This window comes from Acomys minous, assembly GCF_964271855.1.
Source record: "Acomys minous genome assembly, chromosome: 1".
Taxonomy (NCBI): domain Eukaryota; kingdom Metazoa; phylum Chordata; class Mammalia; order Rodentia; family Muridae; genus Acomys; species Acomys minous.
The window spans coordinates 154,798,315-154,811,681 of record NC_140483.1 but is presented as its reverse complement, the minus strand read 5'-3'; the positions used below and the strand labels follow the sequence as shown (position 1 = coordinate 154,811,681).

The following is a 13,367-nucleotide window of genomic DNA, read 5'->3' as shown; positions in this document are numbered from 1 at the left end:
TCTGTGTAGCCTTGGCTGTCCTGGACTCACTTTGTACACCAGGCTGGCCTCGAACTCACAGCGATCTGCCTGTTTCTGCCTCCCAAGTGCTGGGATTAAAGGCGTGTGCCACCACACCCGGCCTGTACACTGTAATGTATTAAATTTAAGCTTTTTGATAAGTTATTACATACCTAGTAACCTGTTTTATAAATAAGTTTTTGTGTGTGCTAAGCCTGAATGTGGGAGTATAGGTGCGAACAACTATCTATTGCCTTACTCCTGCCCCCAGTCATGCTTGCCTGACAAACTTTAAAAGGCAGAGTTTTCTGGGTGATTTATCTGACATCAGTTGAAATCTTGTCACTATAAGCATTTCATTTTTCTAGTGAGAATTGTGCCACCTTTTCCTTCTTGTAGTACTTTTGAGACAAAAACTCAACAATAGAGCCAAGTTAGAAAAAGAAGGGGAAGGGATGACTTACACACACACACACACACACACACACACACACACACACACACACACCCAGCAGGCTGGCCTCAAGCTATCAAGCTTGTTATCTATTTGCCTTCTCTGATCTTGAATTCTTCCCTCCACCTCCACCTCCCCAGGACTAGGATTATAGGCCACCATTCCAGCTCAGGATCAGAGACTTGGAGTACTTAATTATTACCTTCACAACAGTCATTTCATTTTATTTACAGTTTGGAACTTTTGTTTTCCTCAATTTGAAATTTAGATCACAATCCAAAGGGAAATGGGATTAAAGCTTTTAAGATTACTACCAGTGCTCTAAGTAGTATTTACCATGCCTTAATTTACCGGAACCAATCTACATAACCTTGTGTTTTAAGATTACTAGGAAGAAATAAAGGATAAACTTTACCTTTGTAGACTCCTAAAGTTTTGATATGCTAATCATGCCATGCTGGGGTGGGGCATGCATATAATCCCAGCACTATCAAGGCAGAGGCAGGTGCATCTATGTCACTTGGAGGCAATCCTGGTCTGCATAGATTCAGGACAGCTGGGGATACATATATAGTGAGACCCCGCTAAAAATCAAACCACCTAGCCAAAAATATTAATCATGTCATTCAGAGTATAAATCATTTCACGATGATCTAACTGGAAATCTGTCATCTTGGACTCTAGTAAATATGGCTTTGGATTGCTCTTACTATTTTTTAAATTCTCTGTGTATATTATTACCTTAAACTCTCAGAAAAGAATCCTAAAGAACTCCCAAACAATTAACTGACAAAGAAGACATTTATTCAATGTGGCAACCCTGGGAAGAGGGATAAAGTCCAGTGAGCCTCCCCTCGCAGCCCACCTTCAGGATTCTGAAGTGAAGTTGTCCTTCAGGAGAGGCCTGTCCAGGCAGTCCCAGCGAAGGCACAGCGCCACTCATTGGTGCCTAACAAGCTTAAGTCTCTTTCTAGGAGAAGGAGTTCCTCTATGAATGGCCCAGGCTTTAGACTTTTTTCCCTCCCAGCATGAGATCCAGGGACCACTGTTTCAATAGTCTAGAGGCCAAACTGTGGGGACCCAGGTATACACATCCACAGGCTAGGCTGGAGCTACTAACTGTAACTGAATTTTTACTACCTGCCAGGTATTGTTCTACCACTTTATGCCTTATGTGAATTAATTCATACGACATTCATAAGAACTCTAGGAAATGGATATTATCATTTTACTATCATTACCACTATTTTACAAAAGAAAAAAAAACCCTAGCAGCATATCCAAGAGCTATACAGTTAATAAAGTAGTGAAGAAGTCTGACCCTAAAGCTTAAGTATATGACTTTTACTCTATATAGCCACTCTAGGTGTTGTGTCTAGTTGAGTGCTTTGCCTAGACTAGGTAGGAGGGAGTCATACATGCCGCAATCTGCTTGTGAGATGCCAGAATCAACTCTAAAGGCTGGCAGGAAATTTCATAAACACCCAGAAAAAATCTGTGGACAGGCTGCCTTGCGAGTGACTTTTAACCAGTTCTCATATGCTGAAGAATGCAGCCATAAATGATCAGGGGCAGGGGCTGATAAGCTTTCTATAAAGGACCTAATACTAAACATTTAGGCACAGTGGACCATGTCGTGGCTGCTGCAGATACTCTACCTTGTAGGATGAAAGTAGCCACAGATAACATGTAAATGAATGAGCAAGGCTGTGCTCCAATAAAACTATAAAACAGGCAGCTAAGATTTGCCTGTAGTCTATTGATCTCTTAGAGCCATATGAAGAAAAAAAGAGTTGAGACTTTAGGTTAAAAACAACAAAACCCATAAAGGATATCTGCGTTTTAAGCAGGAATAAGACCTGTAAAATGAGCCAGTATGGTGGTGCATGCCTTTAGTCCCAGCACACAGGGAGGCAGAGACAGGCCGATTGCTGTGAGTTCAAGGCCAGACTGGTCTACAAAGCAAGTCTAGGACAGCCAGGGCTACACAGAGAAACCTTGTCTCAAAAAATAAATAAAATCAAAAAAGAAAAGAAAAAAATGTGTCAAATGTATACGATTCCCTACTTTAGCATACTTTAGTTAGCTAAATCATAGTCCTAAGTGCAGCAAGTAAAAGGGCAATTGTTGTCTTGAAAAAACTTGCAAAGCCCCCTTTATGTTGGTGATATGTAGCTTAACGGTAGAATGCTTGCAGGGCATGTGTAAAACCGGAAGCCCAATCCCTAGTACTGCATGGAAACAACATGCACCTGCCTGCTTTTGCCAGAGCTGCCCCTTCAACCTGGAAAATTCTCCTCCAGCTTCCTTCTGGAATCCTACTCATCTTCAAAACCATTTGAGTAACCCTACAATTTCAGAAAAGTTTAATCCCTAGAACGTGAGGTTATGCAGAATGGTTGAGGTAAGGCGCGGTAAACATTACTTAGGACACTGGTATTAATCTTAAAAAATTCAATCCAGTTACACTTTGGATTATACTTAAGAGATATGATCTCTTCCTACTTTGATACTCTACAACAATTTCTCAGAGAGTTCATTTCCTGTCTACACAAAATCTAGCCAACACACAGTAGACTCTCAGGTGAAAAATTTCAAATTGTATTACAATATTTTTCTGCTTTTAACAACTTGAGTAAATAGAATACTACAGAAATATTCTCAATCTCCATCCAATCCATATCGCTACACTACTAGAGAAGATTAATATGAATTTGCCTGATATAAAAGTTGACATCTCTTTGCAAATTTGACTTGAAATGAAGTATTAAATTTGCCGCTTCCTAGTTAATCTTCAGGGAATGAACACACACACATACACATTTTATTTTTTAAAACAATTCTCACTTTGGCTGGCCTAGAACTCACTCTGTGCACTAGGCTGGCCTTTAATTCTCAAAGATCTAACTACTTCTGTTTCCCAAGTGTTAGGATTACAGGGGTGTGCCACTATATCTGATAATCAATACATTTTATACACATTTCAGAGATGTGTATAAAATAGTGAACTCAAACTTGAGATCTGGGTTGTATTTACTAAGTATTCCTAGTTCTTGGCACATGTGTCTACATCTGATGGGTTCCCTTTGTAAGGTGTTTAGGGAACCTGGCCCAAACTCTGAGTGAGTGATAATGGCTGGGCAGGAACTCAGGTCTCCTAACCCCAACTCCAGTAGTACCAAGCTGGATATTTTAATCTAGGAAGACTGACTTTTCAGATGCGCTAGATCCTGTACTTCCAATTCTAAGCCTGAAAGACTGAGGAAGGCCCATTTTCTCCTTTCCCTTCCTCATGCTGCTAATGAAACTCAAGATCACATGCCTGCCTACAGTGTCCCAATCACCAAACAGGCCAGTTTTAGGATTAATAAATACCTACAAAAGGCTATCTAAAACACCCACAAGAAAAACACCTCCACACAGAATGCAAGAAAAGAGCTAATATGTTCTCTTGTTTCTTGTTCTCTGCTTTAAAAAAAGAAAAAGTTACTAGCACAGTGTAGTGACATACATAGTCTTTAATCCCAGCACTGCAAAGGCATAGGCAGGTGCATCTCTGTGAGAGCTTGAGGCCAGCGTAGCCTTCTACATAATGAGTTTTAGGACAGCCAAGGCGACAGAGATAAATAGTCTCAAAACCAAACCAAACCAAACCAAAATTAAAAACAACAACAAATAAAACAAACAAATAAAAAACCTGAAAAAAAAAAAGAAAGAAAGAAAGAAAGAAAGAAAAACAGCATTCTTGAAACGTTTTGGCGGCGGAGTGACCGGGCCTAGGGCAGGATTTGAATTTACTCAGTCACCCCCACCCACTCAAGTCCACAATTTAAACAGAGCTCTAGTCCTATGCACAGATTGCAGTTTATCATTCCTCTAAGAGTCAGATGTGATTGCTTTAACCATCCTAATCTGTAAAATAAACACAGGAAGCAGACCAGCAGACTTATCCGCAGATAAACAGGAATAATTTACTCACAAAATTATTAACATATAATATTTCTAGCTACACTTTTTTTCCCCTTCCCCCTCCCCTGGAGTTTTAGACAATAGTACAGTCACCTTCAATGAACAAAAGAGGCCAAGCAACCCAGACAGTTCACAGCCAGTACAGCATTTTTATCTTTCTGGAAGCTACCTACAAAAGACAAGAGCCATTGCTGGGCTGGGGCGGGGGCGGGAGGGGGGAGGGGGCGGGGGGAGGTGTACAAACGAGAGTAAATTAAGGAACAGAGGAACAAGGATAAATTCTATTATTCCATTTAATAAAAAAAAGTAATGAGAGCCCACTGTGGGCGAGAAGACTTACAACTTAGTAGTTCAAAACCTGTAATAAAAAGCCCCACAAGGGAAGTGCCAAGAGGTACAAAGTTCTCTGGGAGAGAGGAGTTACTAGTCGGAACTAGTACCATCGTAACAGACTAAGCGTTCTGGTAAGGGACAGTCAGGAGCGATCTGACTGAGAAGAAAACCCGAGAGAAAGAACTCCAAAGAGATCTGTGGAAACGGACGGTACACTGGGACAGGCTTATCCACAGCGTGGCTAAACCAGGTCTGGTTCAAGATCGCTCAAAAGAGGATACCGGGTTAACCAAAGAAATACAGAAGAAAACAACACACACACACACACACACACACACACACACACACACACACCGAGTAAAAACTGGAGGCGGGAGAAGTCGTTAACAACTAAAGTTGACTTAAAACCTTGGCAGTAAAAGTCAGCTCAGCAAGACTGGGTTGAGGACTTTCTACCTCTAAGTCCCTTCCATCATCCACCCTTCTGAATATCCCAGCTCTTCCGGACCTCTCCAATCTGGACTTTAGAAATGGGGTCCTTTCCCAAGCCGCGGGCCACACAGCCCAGCTAAGGGCCGGGGTTCTGCTCCGCTCATCAGCCCTCTAAACCCTGATACAAAGGGCCAGGTCTGCCCTTTACTCTGCGTGACCTCGGACTAGTCATCCAAATGGCTAGCTAGCTCTTCTAGTTTCTTGTCTGCAAGTTCGCTGATTATCAAGAGACCCTGATCGGACTCGATGATCTCTGAGACTTAAAACTCTGGCAAACCGCACGTTAGAGACACTGGACACACGGTCCTTTGCGTAGATGGGGAAACTGAGGCACCCAGCACCCTCCCCCCCTAAAGGTCATAATAGCAATGTCGCAGTAGGGGCCCTGGCACCGCACGACTCCGGTCCCCCAGACTTCTAGTCGCGGGCTCTTTCTCCTTCCGCCCAGCCAAGAGGAGCTGCGGGGGGTCCTGGCTCGGGGAGTGGGGAAAGGGCAGCGAGCACACTGGGATTGGGAACGGGAGGGGAGAGGCCTTACCTTCCCTGGTCGAGCTCCACCGCCTGTGCCTTCCTCTCGGAATTGGTTCCCCCCCTCACCGGTCTGGACTTCTCCCAAGCCCCCGCCACTACTGCCCGGCTCGACGTGTCCCACGACCGCAGCAGAGGCCGCCGATTCCCGCCCTGGACCCGCCCCCTGAGCTATCTGGCCAATCCTCGCTCAGAGCCTAGGAACTCCACCCCCTCGGAGGGCTGGCGAGGCTTTGCGTCACCGGGAGCTCATCTTCTCATTTGCCTTTGCTCCACCTTCTTCCTCCGCAAGGGTCTCCTCTAGGCCTCACTACCCTGAAAGACTTTGCCCAGCCGGAAAGCAGCTCGTCTCCACGGCATTTTACGACACCGGCCGTGACAGGCCCTGGGAACGAATATCCGACGTCTTCCCTTCAGCTTGGGCGAAAGCCGACGTGATGTTTGGGGCCGGAGACGAGGATGACACCGACTTCCTCTCGCCAAGCGGCGGGTGAGTGATTGAGAAGTAGGGGCCGGAGCTCAGGGCCGAGAGACCGGCGGGTGTTTGCAAGTGGTCGGTCTCTTCTCATGCCTCTTCCCAACTTCCGGGTCCAAACCCTTGCCACATTCCACGGTTCTGAACATTCCCTGGCTCTGACTTCGCAATCTGAGCACAGCTCGCCGCGGTGTCAGGTCCGCCGATTTGGGTTCAGGATCTAGTGTCTCCTCTGACACCCTTTTGCTTTATGAGCCACAGTTTATCCAGTGAAATGGAGATGGTTGCTGAGGAGACTGCCGGCCTCGGAGTTTTTATGGGAGTCAACTCCTATAATAAATATATGAGCTGTAAATTCAAGAGACTTTCTCTTCCCCCGTTAACAAGGTGGTGACGCTTTGAACCAGGAGCTGGTGGGTCAGCTCCAGCATCCTTCAAAGCCTGCCTCGGATGCTATCTTTTTTTAGTGATTTTCTGTGGTCACAGCCCCAGGCACAATAGACTGCATGATCTTCTTTCCCACGAGTCTTTGCGCATGGAACCTACTGAAATCTAAGTCCAGACAGAACTGCTTATGTTGTTCTTTCCTGTCTAGCTCACAAAACAGTAGCTCTGGCGCGTATTGATTGCTCAAGACGTGCCTGCGAAATTGCACTTTGTGAGCCCGAAGGCTTAAAACCAATGGGAAAAACTGCATCCATTTCCTCCTGCGCTCAAACATGCTATGTACTCTCTTGGGATAGAAGTCTTTAAAGGCAGACAAGATTCCCCACTTCGCCCACCTCACTTTTAATAATTAGCACCGTGTTTTCCGTTGCCTTGTGTTAGTGGGACTCTTGACTCCCTCCCTGCAGACTAGTTAATTGCAAAGCTCACATCTTTGCAGAGCCCTTCTTTGAAATCTGCTTTACAAGTTTTGTGCATAGTGATGAACCTACTTAAGAAATGACAAACACATCAATATACTCATCATTCTGTTAGCTGCTGAAAGGTAACAATAAAGATTAATCTTCTAGAATACAGGGAATTCAATATAGGAGTGACCATAAAATGACTGGCTCTCTTTTGAACTTACTCGTTTGTGAGTGAGTGAGTGTGTGTGTGTGTGTGTGTGTGTGTGTGTGTGTGTGTGAGAGAGAGAGAGAGAGAGAGAGAGAGAGAGAGAGAGAGAGAGAGGAGAAATGCATGCTGTGAACATCTTTTACACACTTTACCTCCTGGGCCACCTCTCCAGCCTCTTTTCCTTGCTCTTAAATGGCTAAGATCTTTGGACAGCCAATGAGTGGCTTCTCTGTCACACATCCCTAATTCTTTTCACTTTTCACTCTCACCACCTCGTCCCACCAGGTCCCCACTTGAGAAAGCCTGCGTCTGCTTAGCTCCACTTTGAACTCACTTAGTTGCTACATTACTTTTGAGTTAATTGGGCTTTGCTTCCTTCCTTTCCTATCCACCCCAAAACATCTACAGCCACTGCTGCTGTTGGCTGGATTTCCAGCCCAAACTTGTTTTGTGTGTGTCAGTAGAGGGGCCATCTGAATATCTTCAAGGTTTGCTTATTTATTTGAGATAGGCCATGAACTCAGAGGCATCTATCTGCCTGTCTTCCCCCTGAATGCTGGGAATAAAGGCATGTGCCATCACACCCAGCTTTGAGGTATATTTTAAGCTTCACTATGTGGAACGTCTATAAAGGAATTTTAAGACTCCCAACTTTCATGCATCAAGGGATCTGCTGCTGACTGGGCAGACAGTGACAGTCATGTGCTCTTCTCCTGATTCCTGACCCAAGATAAGTTCTTCTTGGCTCAATCTGCTTTCCTGAGAAGGCTTAATTAAGGATTTGAGATATCTTACACATGTGACTGTGGGTCCTAGGCATGGAAAACAGACAGTTTGATGATAAAAGACTCAACAAAGAAAGCTATACAGATAAACTTTTTGTCTGCGGTAGTAGCTAGGAAAGCAGAAACAAACTTAAGACTAACAATAGGAAAAATAAAGCCAGGCGTGGTGGTGCTCGCCTTTAATCCTAGCACTTGGGAGGCAGAGGCAGGCGGATCACTGTGAGTTTGAGGCCAGCCTGGTCTACAAAGTGAGTTCAGAACAGCCAAGATAACACAGAGAAGCCCTGTCTCAAAAGACGGAAGAGGAGGAGGAGGAGGAGGAGGAGGAGTGGGGGGGGAAAGGAAAAAGAATAGTGAGTTGGAAAGATTGCTCAGAGGTTAAGAGCACTGGAGGATCTAGGTTTGAGTCCCAGCACCCACATGATGGCTCAAAGCCATCTCCAACCCCAGCCCCTGGGAGTCCAACACCATCTTCTGGCCTCCTTAGGTACCATGCATGCACATGGTGCATAGATACATGCAGACAAAACACCCACACATAAAATAAAATGAATGGAAAAGACAGGGAAAGTTTTGTGCCATCCTCTGGTTTGGCTGGCCCTGCATTCGTTTTGTTGAGGAAGTAGAACATCTGACAGTGAGCACTGCAGCTGCCTTTCAGTTCCTTTTTTTTGGGGGGCGGTGGAGAACTAGTTTCAAAACCAGGTTTCTCTTGTAGTTCTTGCTGTCCTGGACTCAGTTTGTAGACCAGGTTGGCCTCAAATTTACAGAGATCCACCTGCCTCTGCCTCTGCCTCCTGAGTGCTGGGATTAAAAAGGCTCATTGTGGCACACACCTTTAATCCCAGCACTCAGGAGGCAGAGGCAGGTGGATCGCCATGAGTTTGAGGCCATCCTGGTTTACAAAGAGAGTCCAGGACAGCCAAGGCTACACAGAGAGACCCTGACTAAAAAAAAAAAAAAGGCATGTGCCACCAGGTCTGATCAAGTTCCTCATTTATAACTACAGTTTACTTGAAAAATGCTTCCCTACCTCTGACTTAACTTTGTGACTTTCTTGATCCTACTTAGGATATTGAAAACTTACTGAAGCAACAGTACTGATGTCAAGGATGGTTGTTTAAGTGACTTATAGTCAGCTTTTCAAGTTCCTGCACCCACTTTTTTTTTTTTTGAGATATGATCTTACCGTGTAACTCTGGTTGGTCTGGTACTCAGGCCTGAGATCTCCAATTCAGATCTGCCTGCTTCTGCCTCCTGAGTTTTGAGGCGTGGCCAAGTTCTCCAATCTTTTTTTTTTTTTTTTTTTTTGTTTTTGTTTTTCGAGACAGGGTTTCTCTGTGTAGCCCTGGCTGTCCTGGACTCACTTTGTAGACCAGGCTGGCCTCGAACTCACAGTGATCCACCTGCCTCTGCCTCTCGAGTGCTGGGACTAAAGGCGTGTGCCACCACGCCCAGCTAAGTTCTCCAATCTTAAAGTCAATGGTTAATCTAAAAAGTAGTAATCAGAAGGCATGTCTTCTCTTCTTTCTTAGCCCTTTCCCCACCGTTATGATTTTCAAATGAAGAAATAGGTGAGTGTCTGCTAAGGACGTCAGCTAATACAGAGGCGAATAAGGCCTCTTACCCCTAAGAAACTGAACTTAAACAGTAGAATAAAATCAACCTAACAATAATAAACATAATCACAAAGCTTTTGAAAAGTTAGATTTATTTATTTAATGTTAATATGTAAGCGTGTGTGCATAGAGTGTCAGATCCCCTGGAACTGGGGTTACAGAGTCTTGTGAACCATCACCTGGATGCTGGGAACTGAACCCAAGCATTCTGCAGCAGCAGCAAGTGCTTCTAACATCTGAGTGATCTTTCCAGCTCCCACAGGTTTTATTTTGAGATTGCATCTTACTATATTGCCTTGGAAGTTCTTTTTTTTTTTTTTTTTTAAGGCAGAGTTTCTCTGTGTAACCTTGGCTGTCCTGGACTCTTGTAGACCAGGCTGTCCTCAAAGTCACAGAGATCTGCCTGCCTCTGCCTCCTGGAGTGCTGGGATTAAAGGCCTGTGCCACCACTGCCTGGCTGTCATGCAAGTTATTAAATTCCTGGGCTGAAATACTCTAACAATGAGCTTTGGAGCTATACCCTCACCTGACCTTCTTTTTATTAACATTTTGTGTGTGTGTGAAAGCAAATACACCTTATCTAGATTTAAGCTTTGGGCCAGCAAAACGGATCAGTGGATAAAACCTTGACAACCTAAATTCAATCCCCGTAAACCACACAGAGATAGAAGAGAACTAACTCCACAAAGTTGTCCTCTGGTCCCATATACACACATGGCATGTACAGCCCTACACATACAAGCATGTGCACACCATACATACACAGAAGGGATTGTTGTAACCTGCTTAAACCTTTTGCATAATCATATCCCCTCCAATGAGTCCTATTTTAGTGTTTTGCATAACTGTGGCTCCTCTGTTAACACCTACTTTCACCTTTAGAATAACAGAAGCCATTTTACCTTTAAGTATGCATTTTGATCATAGAGTGAAATAAATTTCAAGTTCCCAGGCTCTACCTGCCTAAAAAAAAGAATAGCCTTTACTTACAAATCAATAATTCAGCCCAGGCATGGTGGCACATGCCTTTAATCCCAGCACTTGGGAGGCAGAGGCAGGCGGATTGCTGTGAGTTTGAGGCTAGCCTGGTCTACACAGTGAGTGCAGGACAGTCAAGCCAAAAACAGAGAAACCCTGTCTCAGGAAACAACAAACAAACAAACAAACAAAAAACCAAAACAAAGATTCCAAACAAACAAACAAAAAAACCCAAAATTCAGTATCTGCTGCTAAGATAAAACAATAGGTGAATACATGTTCTGCTTGGGTTAAAGATAAAGTATGTTCTGTTAGAGTTAAGCTGCAATGCCCTGCTATGATCCTTACTCCTGGAAAGCTGGAAAATCCCCAAAAGCTCCCTTACCCTAAAATCCTAGCCAATCATCTTAAAATGCTTTGTCTAGCTACCTAGATACAGTGAAGGTAAAACAAAGATTAATTCTTTTTGCTTGGATGAACATAATGAGCCTGTAATAGAAATGATTTTTCCTGCTTGGTTGTGATTTTTATTTTAAAAACTCACTTTGAAAACATCCCAGAGTCAGATATGGTGGCACATGCCTTTAATCCCAGCACTCGGGAGGGCCAGCCTGGTCTACAAAGTGAGTCCAGGACAGTTAAGGCTACACAGAGAAACCGTGTCTCGAAAAACCAAAAAAAAAAAAAAAAAAAAAAAAGAAAAAGAAAAAGAAAGAAAACAGCTCAGGGTCACAGTCTGGCTTCTGAGCCCAGGTTGTGTCCCTAACTGGTCAGTTTTGTTCAGTGTTAAATTTCTATTAATCTGAGTCTGGTGTTCGAGTGTTCGAGTGGTCAGTGTGTGGCTATTTCTGAACCCTAACAGTGATAAGTTTTTAAAAAATTTAAATATATGTAATAGTGGACAGTTTTTCACTACGGTTAAAGGTATTGCTCAAGTCTCCCAGAATTTTACTTCTTTAAAGGAACCTCAGCCAGGCATGGTAATCTCAGCACTCAGGAGGAAGAGGAAAGTAGATTTCTGTGAGTTCAGGTACCGTCTGGTATACATAGGGAGTTCTAGGGCAGCCAGGCTGCATAGTTAGATGCTGTCTTTAAAAATAAAGGAAGGGGAGTCTTTAGGTCACCCTGGCTAAAAGGAATAATTTTACTTTCTTCTATGTTCATTTAGCATTTATTCATGTCTTCTTCTTCTTTTTTTTTTTAATTCAATGGGAAATATTTAGAGGAGTTTTAATTCAGAACATGGCTCCTTTGGCAAGAGATCTCATCCAAATACCTTCTAGATCTATGTGATCTGGCTGGAATACAAATATATCTTTAATCCAGGAGACAGAGGCAAGCAGATCTGAGTTCAAGAGCAGGCTGATATAGAGCAAGTTTCAGGTAAAGAAAGGCTTAGGTCCAGGTGTGGTGGTACATACCTTTAATCCCAAACAATGAAGGAAGCACCCATGTTTGGAAGTGATGTCTAATTGAGTGGCAGAAAAAGTGATGAATCAGAGAAGGATTTGACAGAAGGGGATTCGCCCAACTCTCAAGAGAGAGGAAAGGGAAGCTACTTAAGAGGCAGGGCAGAGAGAGAGGGGAGGCAGTTTTCAGAAGACAGATATACAGAGACTGGTTGAAGAGAGAACTAGCTAGACCCAGGTGAAGCCAGAAGGAGCCAGAAGATTAACGCAGATTGCTGGAGTTAGTTTGAAGCCACCAGAACAATTCATGGGCCGAGAGGGAAGCCGGATTGAATAAGTCAGCTGGGAGAGGAGTTTGAGCCAAAACAGCTGAGTTGAACCAGATAGCTATGAGCTCAGAAAGAATAAGAGTGAGCTTATTAAGCAGTGACCCTGTTCTACGCCTAGGTTAGATTGTACAGAGGCTAGAAGCTTCCAGGACTAGGCCTAGATTAGCAGACAGAGGCAGTAAGCCTCCAAGACAATAGTGAAACAGGCGAATAAAAGTTACTTTTACAAAATATTTATTTATTCACTTACTCAGTTTACATCTTGATCGTAGCCCCCACTCTCATCTCCTTTTGGTCCCCCCCAACTCCTCGGAAAAGTGGAGCTCCCCCCAAACCAACCTACCCCAGCATATCAAGTCGCATCAGAACTGAGCATGTCCGCTTCCCCTGTGGCCTAGTGAGGCAGCCCCATCAGGGGGAAGTGATCAAAAAGTAAGCAGCAGAGTTTATGTCAGAGACAGCTCTGGCTCCCCTTACTAAGAGATCCACATGAAGCCCAAGCTGCCCATCAGCTGCATCTGTGAAGGGGGCCTAGGTCCAGTCTATGCATGGTCCTTGGTTTGTGCTTCAGTCTCTGCAAGCCCTTCTGGGCCCTGGTTGGTTGGCTCTGTTGGTTTTCTTGTGGAGTTCCTGTCCCGTCTAGGTCCTTCTATCCTTCCTGCCACTTCCCCACAAGACTCCCTACCCTTCACTCAATGTTTGGCCCTGACTCTCAGCATCTGTTTGGAGATGCTGCTGGGTGGAGCCTCTCAGAGGACAGCTAGATTAGGCTACCGTCTGCAAGCATAGCAAAGTGCTATTAATAGTGTCAGGGGTTGGTCCTCTCTCATGGGATGGGTCTCAGGTTGGGCCAGGCATTTGTTGGACATTTCCTCAATTTCTACTCTAGCTTTATCCCTGCATATCTGGTAGGCAAGGTAAATGTTGGGTTGAA

At 44.2% G+C, this 13,367-nt stretch overlaps 2 protein-coding genes across 4 annotated transcripts in view; one reads left to right on the top strand and one right to left on the bottom strand.

The window, feature by feature from the left end:
• Positions 1-5,940, bottom strand: part of SLC31A1 (solute carrier family 31 member 1) — a 34,430-nt gene extending 28,490 nt beyond the window's left edge. The window contains exon 1 of the mRNA XM_084752052.1: positions 5,787-5,940. The gene's annotated coding sequence lies outside the window, so the exon portion shown is untranslated. The remainder of the gene's footprint in view (positions 1-5,786) is intronic.
• A 132-nt stretch (positions 5,941-6,072) lies between these two features.
• The window catches only part of FKBP15 (FKBP prolyl isomerase family member 15), a 60,431-nt gene continuing 53,136 nt past the window's right edge, over positions 6,073-13,367 (top strand). For all 3 annotated transcript variants that reach the window (XM_084803242.1, XM_084803241.1, XM_084803240.1), the window contains exon 1: positions 6,073-6,266. In XM_084803242.1, coding sequence (XP_084659368.1) covers positions 6,214-6,266 — 53 coding nt within the window. In that variant the 5' untranslated portion in view covers positions 6,073-6,213. The remainder of the gene's footprint in view (positions 6,267-13,367) is intronic.